The sequence below is a fragment of the Cetorhinus maximus genome, chromosome 9 (genome assembly GCF_964194155.1).
Source record: "Cetorhinus maximus chromosome 9, sCetMax3.hap1.1, whole genome shotgun sequence".
Taxonomy (NCBI): domain Eukaryota; kingdom Metazoa; phylum Chordata; class Chondrichthyes; order Lamniformes; family Cetorhinidae; genus Cetorhinus; species Cetorhinus maximus.
Genome location: NC_135887.1, coordinates 87,764,269 through 87,784,303, shown reverse-complemented (window position 1 = coordinate 87,784,303; position 20,035 = coordinate 87,764,269). Strand labels below are relative to the sequence as shown.

The following is a 20,035-nucleotide window of genomic DNA, read 5'->3' as shown; positions in this document are numbered from 1 at the left end:
GATGAGTTACAGAGTTTGATGGAGCCAGGAGTGAGTGTGAGTGTGAGTGTGCCAGTGGGGCCTAGGAGAAGAAGGCTGCCCATTGCACATTAAGAAAGTTCAGAGGTCATTCTCTGAGCATGTTAAGTTGCAAATCTGGAATCCACAAACATCATTTGTGACAGCTTGAGGGAAGTATTCTTTTGTTGCAAGAACCAGTACAGCGGGCTACAACTATGCTGGAATTACACAAGCTGCTGATCTCAGAGGTGAGTCTTCCTTTTCACAGAACAACAAATTAAGCTTTGCTTTTAGCCTTGGCTCAGTGGTAGCACTCTCATTTCCAAGCAAGAAGGAGACTTTCTAACATAAAAAGGTTGACCCTCCTGTACTGTACTGTGCGAGTGCTGCACTGTTGGAGGTGTCGTCTTTTGGATGAGATGCTAAATCGAGGCCCTGTCTTCCCTCTCGGGTGAATGTAGAAGATTCCGTGGAAGAATTTTGAAGATGAGAAAAAGAATTTGCCTCAGTCTCCTGGTCAGTATTTGGTCCTTAACCAATATCACTAAAAAGATCAACAGATTATTTGGTCATAACTTTGTTGTTTGTGGAATCTTGCTGTGCTCAAATTGGCTGCCACGTCTCTCACATTACAATAGTAGCTACACTTCAAAAAGTACTTAATTAGCTGGGAAATACTTTGGGACATCCTGTGGTTGTTATAGGTGCTTTTTAATTCAATTCTTTATTTTGCCCAGCTTCTACACCCTGGGGACTGGGATGTTGGCTGCTATCTCTCAGAGATCTAATAGCTGTCACTAGACCAGCCATCCCACAGATCAGTGGGGCCAGGGATCCAGGGTCCAGCAGAATGGAGTCCACCTAGACAAAGCTGTCTTTTCTCACCACAAGAACATGTGCCAGGCATGGGGCCTTCCCTTCGGAACACTATGTCAACGGCACAGAGCAGGCAAAACCTTGCAGCCCTGACACAAGCTCCAAGGTGCGGTCAACAGTGATTCCCTCCCACCTGCAAGCTGTCACATCCTTTTGTAGTTAACTACATCTTGCAATACTGAGGCAGTAGCACGTGGGCATGTATAGACACCATGGGGAAATATAAGGAGAGAGTAGATTATTGTGTTCACTTTGGTGTTTTTTATATTAAAGGGAAATGTGTACTTCTGTTTATCGGTTCATCCAGGAAAGAGTGCTCTTATCTCATATTGACTTAAACAATCAGATGATTAAGACTTTTGCAAGCAGATTAATAGGGCCAAAGAGATCTGATGAGCTGTGACGTTCTAGGATGATAACTAGATTGAAGGATTTGTCTTGAAGGTAAACTGTGGCAATGGTGATAAGGGTAGAAAATGTTAAACAGATGAGAACAATTCAATAATCAGTTCTTCTCCAATGCTTCTAGTCACTTGGTTCTTGAATTGTCAGCTTTCTGATGCTTGTGTCAGGGTTATTTTTTAAACTGTTGTCAGTAGTTTTCTGCTCTAGATATGTTTCTGTAATCATGGTAAAATCCTAAGGCTTTCACCAGGGGCTTTAATGAATCCAGTTTTTGTGAATGTTTAAAATATTTTTCTGAATTATATTTATTAATGTTGTACAGTACTCGAGTAAGCCTAACTATGTATATAATTATTGTCATTTAGTCAAAGCTTCAAAGAGGCCTGTTTGATGTTGAATTGCTGATTAGTGGCAGTATTTGTACAATGCCTTTCTTTCTTGCAACTGGGGAGTGTGTTGCAGTTCCTGTGGTTTGTTAGAAAAGGTTTTCTTTGATGTAAGGTGTGGGGCCCAGCCAGTGAGAAACACTGCTTTCAATTAGCTCTTGTGCACCACAATTTGGAGCTGTATTGAGGCTGGTGACACTCTCGACCTGTCCTCACCTCTTATTAGGCCTCATGCCACTGGCATTCGGCCTGTGATTCCTGTTGACAGGCTCCTGGATGTAGGCCACAACTTTTAGGCCAGGAACAGTTAGAGCAGAAGGAAATCTCAAATAAACAAATAAGCTCCACAAATATCTAGCCTGAGGAAGAGATTGTTACATTAGGGTTATGTGGTTATGGTACCAGACGTGCAAAGCAGAAATTCTGTTCAAATCCCTCCAGGGAAGTTTGTAGAATTTAATTCAATTCAATAAATCTGGTACTTCATGGGTTAGCACCTGGAAAAATGATTATCAAAGTTGCTTGTTTGTTGTAAAAACTAGTTAACTAAAGTCCTTCAGGGAGGGGAGCCTGCATCCTTTTTCCCGTTTGGCCTGCATTTGATTCTAGTCCCACAATTTGTGGACCTCCCAATAACCTAGCAAGCTACTCAGTTAGCAAACATTTGCTACAGTACATAATTCTAGAAAAAATATCAGCAACAATCCAGGCATCAGATCAGGGCAAGATGCAAGCAATCCAGCCCAGCTGACTGTGCAAGGTCTTCTTCAATAATATCTGGGGTCTGAAGAAAGCCATCCCACAGACTAGTCACTCAACAGCTATATCTTTTAGTCAATATCTCAGATTGCTCCATTGCTGCTCCTGTCTCATGGGTAGGACAGACCCATCAAAGGATGAGTTACAGTCATTCATAGTTGGATGGGCATGGTCCTGGGAATCCTCATCAATTGATCGCAGGCCCCATGAAGTCTTGTGGCCTCAAGAAAGGGAACTCCATGCTGCTTACCATCTACTGGACCCCTAGCCCAAAATACAGTGCTCTTCCATGGAGGAAGTACCTCTGTTGTTTTAGCAAGCCACAGCACGTGCCTGTCCTTGCTGTCCAATTTCTCTCATATCTCCTCTCATTCTCTATCTGAGCTCACATTTTGACATGAGTCTCACATGAGACCAACCTCTTGCTCCCTTATCCTATTTCTACTAAATTGACAACCACACAACTTCCCTTCCCATTCATAATGCTAACTGACATTACATATGGTTCCCTCTCTCAGGTACTGCCCTATCCTTTTCACACAGGCACGTAGGCATTTCTGCAGCCACAGATGTGAATCCAGGATGGTTCTTCCCTCCCTGGTGCCAGGGACAAGGATGTTACTGAATGTCTGCTGAACACTCTCGGTGGGGGAGGGAGAATGAACAGCCAGTGGTCACGGTCCATATTGGTACCAGCAAAATAGGTAGCAAGAACGATGAGGTCCTGCAAGCAGAGTTTATGGAGCTAGTAGGGAAACTGGTAAGCAGGACCTCAAAGGTAGTAATGTCTGTATTACTCCTGCTGCCACACAGAAATGAGTATAGAAATAGGAAGACAGCAGATAAATCTGTGGCTGGTGCAGGAGGGCTGGCTTTAGATTTCTGGAACATCAGAACCAGTTTTTGGAGGTGATGGGACATGCACAGGCCAGATGGGTTGCACCCAGAGCCTGGACCAATGTTCTTGCAGGATGGTTTGCTCATGCTATTGGGAGGGTTTAAACTAACTTTGCAGGGGAATGGGAACCAGGATGTAGTCTTAGAAAGGATAAATAAGGTGTGCAAAGGATTGAGAGCAACATACAGCCCTAGAGTAAGAAATAATAAAGTATTAGGTGGGGTCAGAGTAAGCAGGAATATATTAAGGTCTAAATTAGGTTTACTATGCATGTACCTAAATGCACAGAGTGTGGTAAATAAGGCTGGTGAGCTGCTGGAACAGATAATCACATGGGAGTATGAGGTTGTGGCGATAACAGAGACTTTGCTCAAAAGAGGACAGGATTTTATAGCTAAATGTTCCTGGATATAAAATATATGCAGGAAAGCTAGGGAAGGGAAGAAAGTAGGAGGGGTGGCAATATTGATTAAGGAGAATATTACATGCTGGATAGTGAGGATGCCCTGAAGGGGTCATGAACAGAATTTATTTGGTTAGAGCTGAGAAATAATTGGGGTACCATAACACTACTGGGTGTATTCTATAGGCCAACAATGAGTGGGAAAGATCTAGAGGTTCAATTTTGTAGGGAGATTACAGAGAAGTGCAAAAAATTATAGCGTAACAATAATGGGGGACTTGAATTAACCTAATATAAACTGGGATAGTAATTCTGTAAAGGCCAGAGAGGGAGAAGGGTTTTAGAACTGTGTTCAGGAGAAGTTTCTTGATCAGTATGTTTCTGGACCAACAAGGAAGGAGGCATTGCTGACTGATTCTGGGGAATGAGGTGGGTCAAATGGATTAAGTGTCAGTAAGGGTGCATTTAGGGAACAGTGATCATAGTATCACAAGGTTTAGATTAGCTATGGAAATACGCAAGAAGTAATTGCAATCTAAAATAATTAATTGGAGGAGGGCTAATTTCAGTGGGTTGAAAACAGACCCAGCCCAGGTAAACTGGAAGCAAAGTTTGGCAGGCAGAACTGTAATAGAACAATTGGCTACCTTTGAAGAGGAGATAAAGGGCAGAGAGGGTACATTTCTACAAGTGGAAAATTTAGGGCTAGCAAAGCCAGAGCTCCATGAATGATGGAACAGATAGAGAGAAAGATGAAAAAGATAAAGGGAGTATATAACAGATTTCAGGCTGGTATGTGGAATGTGGCAACCTTCCACCTTGCAAGATCATGGTTTGCATCATGGTGGTCAACTCTGCATTAAGCATAACCTGGTGCACTCAGGTGCCCCACTCTGGCATGGTAATCTCTATCGCATTTGCTGCAGAGGAAGAAGTGGGCTGAGAAGGTGACCTCGCTGACCTCTGCTTTCTCTGTGCCTTTTTCTTGGCCAGCTGAGCTTTTCCTTTCTGCTCGCCTCTTCTAATGCCCTTCCAAACAGAAGTCACATTGAAAATATAAATGAGAAACTGGCTGAATGTAGAAAGTTCAAACAGGAAGTGAAAAAGAAAATAAGAGAGGCAAAATGAAAGCATGAGAAGAGATTGGCAGCTAACATGAAGGGGAATCCAGAAGTCTTCTATAGATGTATAAATAGTAAAAGGTTAGTAAGAGAAGGGGGGTGTGGATTAGGGCACAATAAGGGGTTCTACACATGGAGGCAGAGGGCATGCTGAGGTTCTTAATGAAGACTGCATTTATCGAGGAAGAAAATGCTTCCAAATTCATAGTGAAGGGGGAGGTAGTTGGGACACTGACCGGGCTAAAAATTGATAGAGAGGAGGTATTAGTAAGGCTGGCTGTACTTAAAATTGATAGGTCACCAGGACCAAATGGAATGCATCTGAGGATACTGAGGGAAGTAAAAGAGGAAACTATGGAAGCATCTTTCAATTTCCCCTCCCTGCCCATTGTCTCAGGCTGCAATCCTATTTGACATCAAGCTGATCTTCTAACACCAAAAATTTTCCTTCACAAGAACCTTGCAGCTCTCAATCTCAGCCCACATGCTGCTAAATCCTTTATCATCACCTTTCATCACAGTCAAGCTTGACACTTCCAATGTTCTCCTGGCTACCGTCCCACTATCCATCCATCATAAACTTCAGCTCATCTAAAAGTCTGCTACCCGTATGCTATCCTGCATTAAGTCCTTTTCACCAATCGTCATTGTCCTTACCTGATTCCCCCAAGCCTCCTATTTAAAACTCATCCTTATGTTTAAATCACTCCATGGACTTGCCTCTCCCTATCTCTGCAACATCCTCCTCAGAAACCAAGAAACATAGAAACTAGGAGAATGAGTGGGCCATTCAGCCCTTCGAGCCTGCTCCGCCATTCATCATGATCATGGCTGATCATCCAACTCAATAGCCTGCCCCCGCTTTCTCCCCATATCCTTTGATCCCTTTCACCCCAAGAGCTATGTCAAACTCCTTCTTGAAAACATACAATGTTTTGGCCTCAACTACTTTCTGTGGTAGCGAATTCCATAGGCTCACCACTCTCTGGGTGAAAAAATTTCTCCTCATCTCAGTCCTAAATGGTCTACTCCGTATCCTTAGACTGTGACCCCTGGTTCTGGGCTCCTCCACCATCGGGAACATCCTTCCTGCATCTACCCTGTCTAGTCCTGTTAGAATTTTATAGGTTTCTATGAGATCCCCCCTCATTTTTCTGAACTCCAGCGAATATAATCCTAACCGGCTCAATCTCTCCTCATATGTCAGTCCCGTCATCCCAGGAATCAGTCTGGTAAACCTTTGTTGCACTCCCTCTATAGCAAAAACATCCTTCCTCAGATAAGGAGACCAAAACTGCACACAATATTCCAGGTGTGGTTTCAGAAAAGCCCTGTATAATTGCAGCAAGAGATCCCTGCTCCTGTACTCGAATCCTCTTGCTATGAAGGCCAACGTACTATTTACCTTCTTTACCGCCTGCTGCACCTGCATGCTTACCTTCAGCGACTGGTGTACGAGGACACCCAGGTCTTGTTGTACGTTCCCCTCTCTCAATTTATAGCCATTCAGATAATAATCTGCCTTCCTGTTTTTGCAATCAAAGTGGATAACCTCACATTTATCCACATTATACTGCATCTGCCATGCATTTGCCCACTCACTCAGCTTGTCCAAATCTCCAGGTCTACAAACCTCTACCCAAAATCTCTGTTCCTCATATCAGGCCTCTTCTCATTTCCCCTCCCTCTGTCACACTATTGGCAGCCTTACCTTCAACTATTGAAACTGGAATTCCCTCCCTCAATCCCTACATCTTGTCAGCTCTCTCTTTTCCTTTAAGGCCCTCTTTAAAACCTACCTCTTTCACAAAGTTTTTGCTTACCCCTCTTAATACTTCCTTCCTTCACTCAGCTTCTATTTTTTTAATCTGATTATACATCTGTGAACGACTTTATGATGTTTGACTATAAATGCAAGTAGATGCTGTTTCACCTCATTGACTGCTGCAGGTGTATAATACACACACCATATATCAATATGCGTATAAAACAGTTAATGACTTGCATAGTGCACACGTTCCTTCTCCACAAAACTTCCTGCTGTCATGATTTTCAAAAACATTTATTTTGTCAACAGTTACCATTCTAAATTGTTATGTAATCATTTCCCATTCAATTTTAAGGTGTCAGCTATCACAGTGTAGTTTCACTCTGTAGCCATTGGCTGGCTCAGTCAAATGAATTTCTGAAGTCTCCCATCTTGTAAGGAATAAAAACTTACATTCATCAAGGGACCATTGGCAATGCTACAGACATGTTACTAATAATAATATAGAAGTACCAGTGCACATTAGCATTTGCAATACTGGGAGGAGACAAAAAAAATCACATAACCTTACTCTGATTATTGTTTTGTGAATGATCTCACAGTACTCAAAAATATCTTGCCATCATTTTCAAATGCATGGAATCCCCAGCAATGTCCTTTATCAGAAGGAGCAAAGACATCGCCTTGACCTTCAATTTCTGATGAATTCTGACAGAAGTTATGTTCTCTATTTTGATAGAGACACTGTCTATCAATGCCCAAACCACAAATTTAAATATTTAGAACTAGAAATCTTTTTGAAGTTTGTATGAATGAGACTATTATTTCAGAGCAGTTGAAGCTTTGTTCTGCAGTAATGAGTTCTGCCAATGCAACAGCCAAATCCAACAGATAAAAAGAGAACTGAACCTCACTGAACAAACACACAGGGATAACTCAGAGACATACACACAGGTCTAGAATTCAACTGTAGCAGTGGAAATCAGCACTGGGAATCTAGACACAGGGTTGGAAATCCAATCTTCAGAACTGGTAACCCAAACACAACTGAAAGTTTCAGCTTCAAACTGGGAAATCTAAACATAGGTCTGGAAACATTAGTTTCAACAGTGAGAATTCAGACATCCAAAATTCAAGCTTCAACATTGGAATCCTACTGAAGAGCAGAGAACGACAGTACCCTGCAAGGGACAGAATGATGGTAAGGAAGGAATTCTTTAACCTATAGAATAATTAAAAAGTCTATTTTACATTTCACATCAGGATGGCTAATAATGTGGATTTGGGGTTCTATGTCTCATCCTACATAGGCAAGTCCTTTCCCGCTCTTTCCTGGTCTTTCATGGTTTCTTTCTCAGTTTCCCTGTCTATTTTTCTATCTCTTCCCCCACCTTTCCTGAATTTCTCCAGAGGCTAACCTTCTCATTTGTTCTGAGTTTATCTGTTTGAGGGAACAGGCTGCAGTCTCAGATTTTGTGAGCCTGGCCCCCTCAAACGCTTCTCCGGCTCAATCTATCTTCATAGATAGATAGAGTTGCTTAGATTTCGATCAGAAGTCAAAGATGGCTCAGGGTGACCCCTCCCATTCCATGTGCTCTGATGTGTGTCTTTCATACCAATAAGTTAATTGTTCGAAGAGTTTGTGACATCTGTAAAAGTTCCTGCATTGTAGTGAGTACCTGCTTAGAATTTTTATATCTTATTTTGTCATTCTGTTATGTGGATTGTTAGTTGTTATTTCCATGTGAAATCTGTAAAATTTTCACAAATAAATGTTTATTTTTAAAATTAAAGAATAATATTGTTTGGTGCAATGTAAAATTGGAGAATAAGGCAGTTGGAAATTAACATTTGCAAAATCCTGCAAAATTGTAAGAATGATGAATCTGTATTTCAGATTTTATTTAGGATTTTTATGCCCAAGGTCTAATTTGATGTTTTTAGTTGTCCTACAAAAAAAGTAATTGAGCTAAAAAGATCCAGCCATGACTTAGTCATGAGTAGGAGTTAGGTGGAGTGTTGGTTAAGCACTACCTAAGTCTTAGTTTATCTTAAAAGTAAGACTCGGTTTGATGCATTATTTATAACTAATTTTGACAATATAACTACATAGTAATGGAGAATACGATTGCTAACATAATCATTACAGACAAAGCAATAATTTGGTTCCAGAATTACAATAATTCAGTAGTAGTGAGGCCCAACTTAACATAATGTAACTCAGTTCAGAATTACAATATCACAACTTCAGCTCGGTTCAATTTAATGTAAGATAACAGGAGCATTTAACTTCAAGAAATGCAACACCTGCTTGGCAAAGTAGTCCTTCACTGTTGATATGGTGAAGAAACAATTAGCTATCACATCATTTCTGTTTAAACCCATTTCATGAATAATGATACAGTACCCTATACTTTATTGCTCCTGTGAAATTCTCAAATGCATCTTTGCCTCTTAAAAGTTCTATGTAAATCAACTCAATTAAAAAAAACTCAGTCATTGGCAAAAACTTAGTACAGCATTGGTTAAGCAGTATTTAACTCATAGTTGTCATCCAGATATCAAAAACTGAACAGAACACCATTTGATGATTATTGTGCAAACTGTCAGTAACCTCACTGACTGCCATAGATACATTGGGTAGCCTTCTTATTAGAGAACTTAACTATTAAAAAGCAGTGCTTTCTTAAAGTAACTAATTTAATGGAACATCAATGGTGCAGTATGAACGCACTATGGACTAGTAAACTATTATTTATCATCAATACCATAACTAAGCGAATATTAGATTTCCTTTCCTGGGTGAAACATCAGTTATATTATTTAATCAGATCCTCACTTGACTATTGAGCTTCTCCTTTCGCCCTAATGCCACAGAATAATCCAACTCTTTAAAGTTTCCTCTATCAGTGACTTTTTTACCTAAATAAGATCCGCCTTACAGCCCTTAGAATACAATGTTCACATTAACCTGTTCAGTACACGGATGACTCAAAATGCCAGTTCCTAGTTTAATCTCAGTTCTTATCATTGTGTGATTAACTATCATTTTATGTTTTTAGTTGTCCTACAAAAAAAGTAATTGAGCTAAAAAGATCCAGCCATGGCTTAGTCCTCAGTAGGAGCTAGGTGGAGTGTTGGTTAAGCAATACCTAAGTCTTAGTTTATCTTAAAAGTAAGACTCAGTTTAATGCATTATTAATAACTAATTTTGACAATATAACTACATAGTAAAGGAGAATATGATTGCTAACATAATCATCACAGACTAAGCAATAATTTGGTTCTAGGATTACCATTGTGATGGGTTTGGGAACTGTTCCCCTTCCATCGGGAATGATTAAGATGTATGTTAAAGTGTACGCATCATCTGCTGAGATAAAAGCAAAAAACTGCGGATGCTGGAAATCCAAAACAAAAACAAAATACCTGGAAAAACTCAGCAGGTCTGGCAGCATCTGTGGAGAGGAGCACAGTTAACGTTTTGAGTCCGCATGACTCTTCAACAGAACAAAGGATAAATAGAAAAGGGGTGAAATATAAGCTGGTTTAAGGCGGGGTGGGACAAGAAGAGCTGGATAGAGGGCCAGTGATAGGTGGAGATAACCAAAAGATGTCACAGACAAAAGGACAAAGAGGTGTTGAAGGTGGTGATATTATCTAAAGGAATGTGCTAATTAAGGGTAGAAAGCAGGACGAGCAAGGTACAGATAGCCCTAGTGGGGGTGGGGTGGGGTGAAGGAATTGAAAAAGGCTAAAAGGTGGAGATAAAACAATGGATGCAAATACATTTAAAAATAATGGAAATAGGTGGGAATAGAAAAATCTATATAAATTATTGGAAAAAACAAAAAGGGGGAAAATCGGAAAGGGGGTGGGGATGGAGGAGAGAGTACATGATCTAAAATTGTTGAACTCAATATTCAGTCCGGAAGGCTGTAAAATGCCTAGTCGGAAGATGAGGTGCTGTTCCTCCAGTTTGCGTTGAGCTTCACTGAAACAATGCAGCAAGCCAAGGACGGACATGTGGGCATGAGAGCAGGGTGGAGTGTTGAAATGGCAAGCGACAGGGAGGTCTAGGTAATGCTTGCGGACAGACCGAAGGTGTTCTGCAAAGCGGTCACCCAGTCTGCGTTTGGTCTCTCCAATGTAGAGGAAACTGCATTGGGAGCAACCAATGCAGTAGACTAAGTTGAGGGAAGTGCAAGTGAAATGCTGCTTCACTTGAAATGAGTGTTTGGGCCCTTGGACGGTGAGGAGAGGGGAAGTAAAGGGGCAGGTGTTGCATCTTCTGCGGTTGCATGGGAAGGTGCCGTGGGAGGGGGTTGAGGTGTAGGGGGTGATGGAGGAGTGGACCAGGGTGTCCCAGAGGGAACGATCCCTATGGAATGCTGCCAGGGGGGGTGAAAGGAAGATGTGTTTGGTGGTGGCATCATGCTGGAGTTGGCGGAAATGGCGGAGGATAATCCTTTGAATGCGGAGGCTGGTGGGGTGATAAGTGAGGACAAGGGGGACCCTATCATGTTTCTGGGAGGGAGAAGAAGGTGTGAGGGCGGATGCGCCGGAGATGGGCCGGACACGGTTGAGGGCCCTGTCAACGACCGTGGGTGGAAAACCTCGGTTAAGGAAGAAGGAGGACATGTCAGAGGAACTGTTTTTGAAAGTGGCATCATCAGAACAGATGCGATGGAGGTGAAGGAACTGAGAGAATGGGATGGAGTCGTTACAGGAAGCGGGGTGTGAGGAGTTGTATTCGAGGTAGCTGTGGGATTCGGTAGGCTTGTAATGGATATTGGTGGGCAGTCTATCACCAGAAATTGAGACAGAGAGGTCAAGGAAGGGAAGGGAAGTGTCAGAGATGGACCATGTGAAAATGATGGAGGGGTGGAAATTGGAAGCAATATTAATAAATTTTTCCAGGTCCAGACGAGCGCATGAAGCAGCACCAAAGTAATCATCGATGTACCGGAGAAAGAGTTGTGGGAGAGGGCCGGAGTAGGACTGGAACAAGGAATGTTCCACATACCCCATAAAGAGACAGGCATAGCTGGGGTCCATGCGGGTACCCATAGCCACACCTTTTATTTGGAGGAAGTGAGAGGAGTTTAAGGAGAAATTGTTCAGTGTGAGAACAAGTTCAGCCAGACGGAGGAGAGTAATGGTGGATGGGGATTGTTCGGGCCTCTATTCGAGGAAGAAGCAGAGAGCCATCAGACCATCCTGGTGGGGGATGGAGGTGTAGAGGGATTGGATGTCCATGGTGAAGAGGAGGTGATTGGGGCCAGGGAACTGGAAATTGTTGATATGATGAAGGGTGTCAGAGGAATCACGGATGTAGGTGGGAAGGGACTGGACAAGGGGAGAGACAATGGAGTCAAGATAGCAAGAAATGAGTTCCATAGGGCAGGAACAGGCTGACACAATCAGTTTGCCAGGACAGTCCTGTTTGTGGATTTTGGGTAGGAGGTAGAAGCGGGCCATCCGAGGTTGGGAGACTATCAGGTTGGAAGCTGTGGAAGGAAGATCTCCAGAGGAGATGAGGTCAGTAACAGTCCTGGAAACAATGGCTTGATGTTCAGTAGTGGGGTCATGGTCCAGGGAGAGGTAGGAGGAAGTGTTTGCGAGTTGACGCTCAGCCTCTACGAGGTAGAGGTCAGTGCGCCAGACAACAACAGCACCACCCTTGTCAGTGGGTTTGATGACAATGTCAGGGTTGGACCTGAGAGAACGGAGTGCAGCAAGTTCAGAGAGAGACAGGTTAGAATGGGTGAGAGGAGCAGAGAAATTGAGACGACTAATGTCACGCCGACAGTTCTCAATGAAAAGATCAAGAGAAGGTAAGAATCCAGAGGGAGGGGTCCAGGTGGAGGGAGAATATTGGAGGTGGATAAAAGGATCCATTAAACGGGGAGAGGACTCCTGCCCAAAGAAGTGACCACAGAGACGAAGGCGGCGGAAGAAGAGTTCAGCATCGTGCCGAGCCCGAAATTCATTGAGATGAGGGCGTAAGGGTATGAAACCAAGTCCTTTGCTGAGCACTGAACGTTCAGCGTCGGAGAGGGGAAGGTCAGGGGGTATGGTGAATACACGGCCGGGGCTGGGATTGGAAGACAGGATGGGTACAGAGGGACAGGCAGGGGTGGAGGGTCCTGGTTGGGTGTTGGTGTCGATGAGTTGTTGGAGCTTGCGTTCCTTTGCACCTGAAAGAAAGAGACAAAGTTTCTTGTTGAGGCGTCAGATGAGACGACCTGCTGAGATAGTTCTATTAAGTGACTTTTTTGATGAATCAGCCAATTTTCCTGAACTTGTTACAATCTGGAATAGCTCAAGGAATCTCCTCTTACTGGGAATAGAAATTTCTCTTGAACGTTCACACCCAAACTCATGTGAAACATTTTAATAAACTCTCTATCAAATTTTCGAACATCCTTTCTGTAATGCATATGTGGCAAGGCTTCTGGTAAAAGGTGCTTGTCCCAATGTTACTTTGCTGTATCTTTGTCCCTCTGTGCCAACATTGTAAATAATGAATATCTCTTTCACATTTACTTATGGCTACATTGTCAGCAGGTGTCACTTTATGTAATGGGCATCTTAATTCCTCATCTTTCTAATCGATATCACTTATATATTTTACAGCTTTGAAAAATGAGAACCTATACTTCTTTCTGCCTCGTCACTTTGAGCTTCTTTCCCTTTTTCACCTGAATTCTGCATTTTTTCTCTCAGATTCTCTCAGATACTTTTACTTCGTTTTCATTTTGATCAAGTTTCCTATCAGGTAACCTACTTTGTTTGCCTTTTTGTTCTAACTTGTCTATTCATATTCTGTCTTCCTATTTTAGCTTGATTTCCCTTTCTTTGATTCTACTAGCTTATGTCAATCTGCTTTACTTTTTGCTAATTACTGTTTAAGATCTCTTTTCTGTTTCTTCTCGCTAAGCTATTTTTTATTTTAATGATGTAACAAGAGAGGACACAATGGGTAGAGTTTATGGATTTCCACTCACAGCAGAAAGCTTTGTGCAATGGGGCCGTTTATTGGGAATTCAGATGAGAAATCAGGCAAGTGCATTGCTCGCCACTAATTTGTAAAATCTAGGTCAATATTTTCAACTGTTCACTTTCTCACTTCCAGAATTTTTTGACTGTATCTTGATGTAGATTTGTGAATGGTCAATGATCTAAATTCCACCGGTAATTAATCCTATCTTTCATATGTGCTTATCATGGCAACATGAAGCAACTTAAAGTTGAGGAGATAATGCAACAATTACTGTCAGCATAAAGATTCCCACCAGTGGCAGTTGAGAGATGTGGGTGGGCATATGAACATCACTGGTTGCAGTACAATACTTTCTTAGCACAATCCATGACTTTGCCAATTTTAAAGCTGTAATTGAGGTTACCCTAACCATGAAGATTTCTCCCCCTGATGAGTCTGCAAGGACCTGCACCTTGAATATAGTGGTCATTGCCTCGTCCACATTCCTTTCCTTTCTCTTTCCACTTTTCTGGTTCATACATTGATTTTCTGATTTTCTCCCCTTTATCATTCACCATCTCTTTCCTTTTCAGGTTCCCTCTCTGCTTTTTTTGGTTTCCTTCTCTTTTTTTCAGTCATGTTCTCTCCTTTACTGGTTCTCTCTACCCTTTATGGGTTTTTCACACAGCCTCTCTTCAATTTGAATTTTTGAATTTCTCTGTCCCATCTCTCTTCTTTCTTTCTCTTCTCCTCACCTTTTCTGGTTCACCACCTCTTTTTTCTAATTGAATTCTATAGAATTTTAGTGAATGGATAATTCTGGGGCAGAGGTCCCCAGCACTATAATCAGAATGTTATCATCACAAGCCTCACAGTGAGAACAATCTGCCCTTAATTCCCTCAGTGCACTCAGGCACTTCTTAATGTTATGTGGATTAAATCAAATTTACTGGACAGTGCTAATTATGGTAGTGTTCCTCAACAAAAGGCCAAGTCAGATCATCTACTCATCACTTTTAGCTGAAGATACTGACAAACACTTCAGCCTTGTCTCTTACATTCAAATGCTGGCTTCATCATGGTTGCAAAGAGGGCTGTTCCTTGAGCCTCTGCTCCTATTAGTATCCTAATTGCTCATTACCATGTTGGGTGCAGAGCGTTAGAGAGCTTTGTTCTGATCCATAGGCTATGGGATTGCCTAACTCTCCAAAAATGTTACTTTGGGGTGCTTAGCTTACAGGTAGGCCTGAGTTCACCAGGTTGGTGTCTCATTCTAAGTTATGTTTGTTGCTGCTTCTGGCACACCTTTTGTAACCCCCTTTGAAACAGGGTTGGTTTCCTTATTTAGTGGTGAGTGAAGACAGGGGGATGGGCTGGGCAATGAGGTTATCGATTGTAGTGGTATAACATTCTGCTGAAGTTGATGGAAGCCCAGATTTAAATAGCTCAATCTGTCTTAGCATGGTGGTAGTGCCACACTATATGATGGAGAATGCTCTCACCAATCAGAAAACATTTAGCGGATGATTTTAACTGTTCCTGCTGGATGGTATCTGTAGTCAGCTGAAAGGAAAGCACAGGCAGTTAATCTACTACCAAATGTTTCCCATTCAATGGCAATCAGTACAATCAACACCTTGGTTACCACAAGAATTGTGAGGTGATCACTCTTACAAATGCCATCATGGACAGACTTGACTGCAACAGGTTAGTGAAGTCAGAGGTCAGATAGGCTACCTCACCATGTGACTCAGGCCCAGATTGGCAGTCATGTTTTTCAGGAATCATCCAACTCTGTCAGTGGTGGTACAACTGAGCCATTCTCAGTGGGAGATATTGAAGTCATTCAGTCAGAGTACAATCTATCCCCTTCCTTTCTTCATGATGCATATCATGGAAAAGTTACTGATCTATCAGTTGTTTGCGAACAATAACTGGTGATCCTCATTTGACTTAAGTATTAGGTCGGTCTGATTCTTTCCTAACATTAAATTTTCTAATAACTGTTTACAACTGGCCATATCAGAGGCTATTAAAAGGCAACCATGTAGTGTAGGATTGGAGATACATGTAGGCCAGACTAGAGAGAGATGGCAGGTTCCTTTCCCTGACATTTTTTTTAAACTATACAGTAGCTTTAGCACCAAAAATTAATAGATGTGCTGCTGAAATGTGACATTGACAATAAAGATGTCAGATTTATCCAGAGCCTACATTGGGACCAAATAGCGAACACCAGGCTAGATGATGGATAATCAGACATGTTTCAAGCGAAGGGTACAAAAAAGCTGTGTGCTGTCGACAAAACTATTCAATCTGTATACAGATCAAATATTCAGGGAATTAGATATACTTCCGGCATAAAACTTAGAGGCAAAAACACAACAAACTCGTGGTATGCTGCTAATACAGTGCTACTTGCAGACTAAGAAGAGGCCCTATAAAATATCACAGATCAAGTAAAATCTAAAAGTTTAGAATATGGATTGAGTATGAACATCAAGAAGACAAAACTAATGGTAGTCAGGAGGAATACATTAGAAGAAACAAGAGTGAAGACTGGAACAAATAGATAGGTTTATCTATTTAGGACAAATGATAACAGAAGATGGCAGATGTGATGCCAAAATTAAAAGAAGGGTAAATACGCAATTTTGTGAAGAAGAAGGATTTGTTAACAACAAGAAAACTCAAGCTTGGAACAAAGAAAAAACTCAAAAGATGCTAAATTCTATCTACTTTCCTGTATGCCTCAGGAACCTCAACAATAAGTAAAGATCTGTGGAAGAGAATAGAGGCCTTTGAAATGTGGATGCAAAGATGTATGATTAAAAATCCAATATACAGATCATAAGACCAATGAAGAGGTACTTGAAATTTCAGGAACAAAAAGACCACTAAAAGAGTAAAAAGGTCAGTATTTCAGCCATTTGATGAGAGCTGGAAAGTTACAGAGATCTCTTCTAGAGGGCAAAGTGGAGGGCAAAGCAGAAAGCGGAGTCAACCTAGGTGTACTTGGAGGATGGACATCATGGAGCAGTTTCAGATGAGCTACAGTGGACGTGTGAGGATGGCGCAAGACAGGCGAGTGTGACTTACCATGGCGGCAGATCACCCGGTAGGAGTAGCTGCAAGTAGCAGCGGCGGTAGCTTTCATAATTATTTTCCTGGTAGCAGCCCACAAATTACAAGATATACCAAATCTCATTTCACATCTTGACATATTGATGGTCATGTTGTCAGATTTTTTTTGTGGCCACTAACCAATGGCAAATTTCCATAATAATGTACAATTGCAGAAGATACTAACCATTGAAGAGTTTGTCTGGTGCACTCTGGAAATACAGGAGCAGGGTGATAACTACAACTCTCATCACACACACACGTACACGCACACACACATGCACGCACACACACGATCTGTCAATGGGAGCAGCCCAGGAGAAATTGTCAGTCCTAGGACTAAAGCGGAACTCTGGCCCCAGAGTAAACAATAGCCCCATGCAGGGAACTTCTAATTTAAATGACTAATTTTAAAATTAAGCTTTGTAAACTTTTGTCGGATGTTTTCAGAATTTTGAGTGTTTTGCGTGATTCATTTTGTGATAGTCTCTGGTTCAACCTTGTTGAGTTTCATTGCTGGCTGGTCGCTTTTTCTGCCTATCGATTGAATGGAAGTTTCTTTTCATTGCTTTAATAACAACAGCTAGTATTTATATAGTACTTTTAATGTGGTAAAGCATCCCAATGTGCTTCACAGGAGTGTATCCAAAAACATAAATTGGCACTGAGTCAAATAAAAAGATATTCAGAACAGATGACCAAAAGTCAGGTTAAAGAGGTAGGTTTTAACAAACGTTTTAAAGAGAAGAGAATTGGGTTAATGGTGAGGTTTAAAGAGGGAATACCAGAGCTTAGGCAGCTGAAGTCATGGCTATGCATCTATCCTAATATCACCTTAAATGGCTCGGTGTCAAATTTTGCTTTACAACGCTTATGTGAAGCTCCTTGAGATACTTTATTATGTTAAAGGCACTCTATAAATATAAGTAGTTATTGTGATTGATGGAGTGACCATCACTCAGTCTTTGTGGAGATGAAGTCCCATCTTCACACTGAGAACATGCTCCATTGTGTGGTTCAATGAAGAGTGCAGGAGGGCATGCCAGGAGCAGCACCAGGCATACCTAACAAGGAGGTGTCAACCTGGTGAAACAAAATAGGACTACTTGCATGCTAAATAGCAGAAGCAGCATGCAATACACAGAGCTAAGCAATTTCACAACCAACGAATCAGATCTAAGCTCTGCAGTCCTGTCGGACCCAGCTGTGAATGGTGGTGTACAATTAAACAATTAACCGGAGGAAGCAGCTCCACAAATATCCCCATTCTCAATGCTGGCGCGCACAGCACATGAGTGCAAAAGACAAGGCTAAAACATTTGTGATTATTTTCAGCCAGAAGTGCCAAGTGGGTGATCCATCTCGGCCTCCCCCTGAGATCCCTGCCATCATAGATGCCAGTCTTCAGCCAATTCAACTCACTCCAAGTGATATCAAGAAACAACTGAAGGCACTGAATACAGCGAAGGCTATGGGCCCTGATAACATTCGAACTGTAGATCTGAAGACTTGTGCTCCAGGACTAGCTGCAACTCTGGTCAAGCTGTTCTTGTCAGTCACAACATTGGCAACTACCCGACAATATGGAAAATTGCCCAGCTATGCACTGTCCACAAAAAGCAGGACAAATCCGATGGCCAATTAGCGCCCCATCAATCTACTCTCAATCATCAGGAAGTGATGGAAAGCATTGGCGACAGTGCTATCAAATGGCAGATACTCAGCAATAGCCTGCTCGCTGATGCTCAGTTTGAGTTTCACCAGGACCACTCAGCTCCAGATTTCATTACAGCCTGGGTCCAAACATGGACAAAACAGCTGAATTCCAAAGGTGAGGTGAGAGTGAGTGTTCTTAACATCAAGGCAGCATTTGAACAGAGCGAGATTTTAAAATGGTGGGTGGGATCCAATTCTGTGATTCCCACCTCCATTTCTATCAAGTGGGATTTTTAAAAGTGCAGGATAAGTGTGTGGTTAGCGAGTCCACACACGACACTCTTGCCCTTGCCTACTCCATTGTGCAGGTATTTTAGACCCTCTGCTATTTACCTGGAGTCAGGCCCATTTTAGCAGGAGACGTGGTTCACAGCATCTCAGAGGAGTTGTGAACTGTGGGGGAAGCCTAGTCTGGAGTCAGGAACATTATGGCAGGTAAGTTCAGAAGGTGGTGATAACTTCACATGTCATGATATAATGGTGTATGATAAGTTAAATATGTTCTAATACAGTGATTAATGATAAGGCTTTGTTTAGAAAAGGTAAATGACCATTAAATTCACCAGCATTGTGAAAATGTTTATCTGCACTGGAGTACCTTATCCATGGATCAAGTACTCTACTGCATTGAACAGCACTGAGATTCAGATTTTAATACGCCAATTTCACCCTGTGATTTAATCTTTTTCTTGATTAAAAGTCCAGCCATCTGTTGAAAAAAGCTGAAAGTTTGCTGCCTCCTTTGATTGACAGCCCAGGCATCTGTTGAGCCTTCAAAATAGCTGAACAGATGGCTGACTTATTTTATTGGCAGCCCAGCCATCTGTTGAGCCTTTGAATTAGCTGAACAGATACCTGCATTCTTTTATTGACATTCCAGCCTTCTTTTGTGCCTTGAAGCTGTGCAACTGATGGCCATCTGTTCACTACTTCAAAGGTTTTAATGTATTCAGCTCGGGAGGTTTTGTTGGCACAGCTGTGCAATGGAATCCTATTATAAATGTGTGACTGAGCTCCAAACCACAACAATGGATTCAATTCAACGGGGATTATTGATACAGCAGTCAAGGGGACTGTGAGCTTTGTTTTTATTGACCATTTTATGAACAGTTAATAGGCTAATGTTTTAAGGAGGATTTTAAACAGCTGTTTGTTCTAACTTGATAGTTTTATGTGCACTTAAGAGGATTACTTTTTTATCAAATGGAGTTTGAATAGCTGTACGTTTTATTGACAGATTTATGAGCTCCTAAGAGAATGAACATTTTTGATGAGATTTGTGAATGGTTGTTTGTTTATTTTGAGTCTCAAGAGCAGCGCAAAGACTTTCAAATATTATTATAGGGCTCATGAGTTCTACCAATTGTGGATACTGGGTGAATGGGCATGGGGGGATATGAGGAGGAATGGGGGATATGGAGGGGGCATGGACGAGTCATAGAGGTATATGACAGGACATGTGGGGATATGAAGGGGTTGGGGGTAGTTAGGGGTGTGTTGAGGTGAGGGGTGAGGACTATGGTTCCTAACATTCATATACATGAACTGGGCCAATGTGAATGAAGGTGGGCCTCCTAGCCTGCCGTCCTCAGCAT

The 20,035-nt window shown here is 41.9% G+C and overlaps 1 protein-coding gene across 1 annotated transcript in view; it reads left to right on the top strand.

Moving 5' to 3' along the window:
• The first annotated feature begins 450 nt into the window (after positions 1-450).
• The window catches only part of LOC144684806 (eosinophil peroxidase-like), an 82,249-nt gene continuing 62,664 nt past the window's right edge, over positions 451-20,035 (top strand). Inside the window, exon 1 of the mRNA XM_078549048.1 lies at positions 451-516. Coding sequence (XP_078405174.1) covers positions 487-516 — 30 coding nt within the window. The 5' untranslated portion in view covers positions 451-486. The remainder of the gene's footprint in view (positions 517-20,035) is intronic.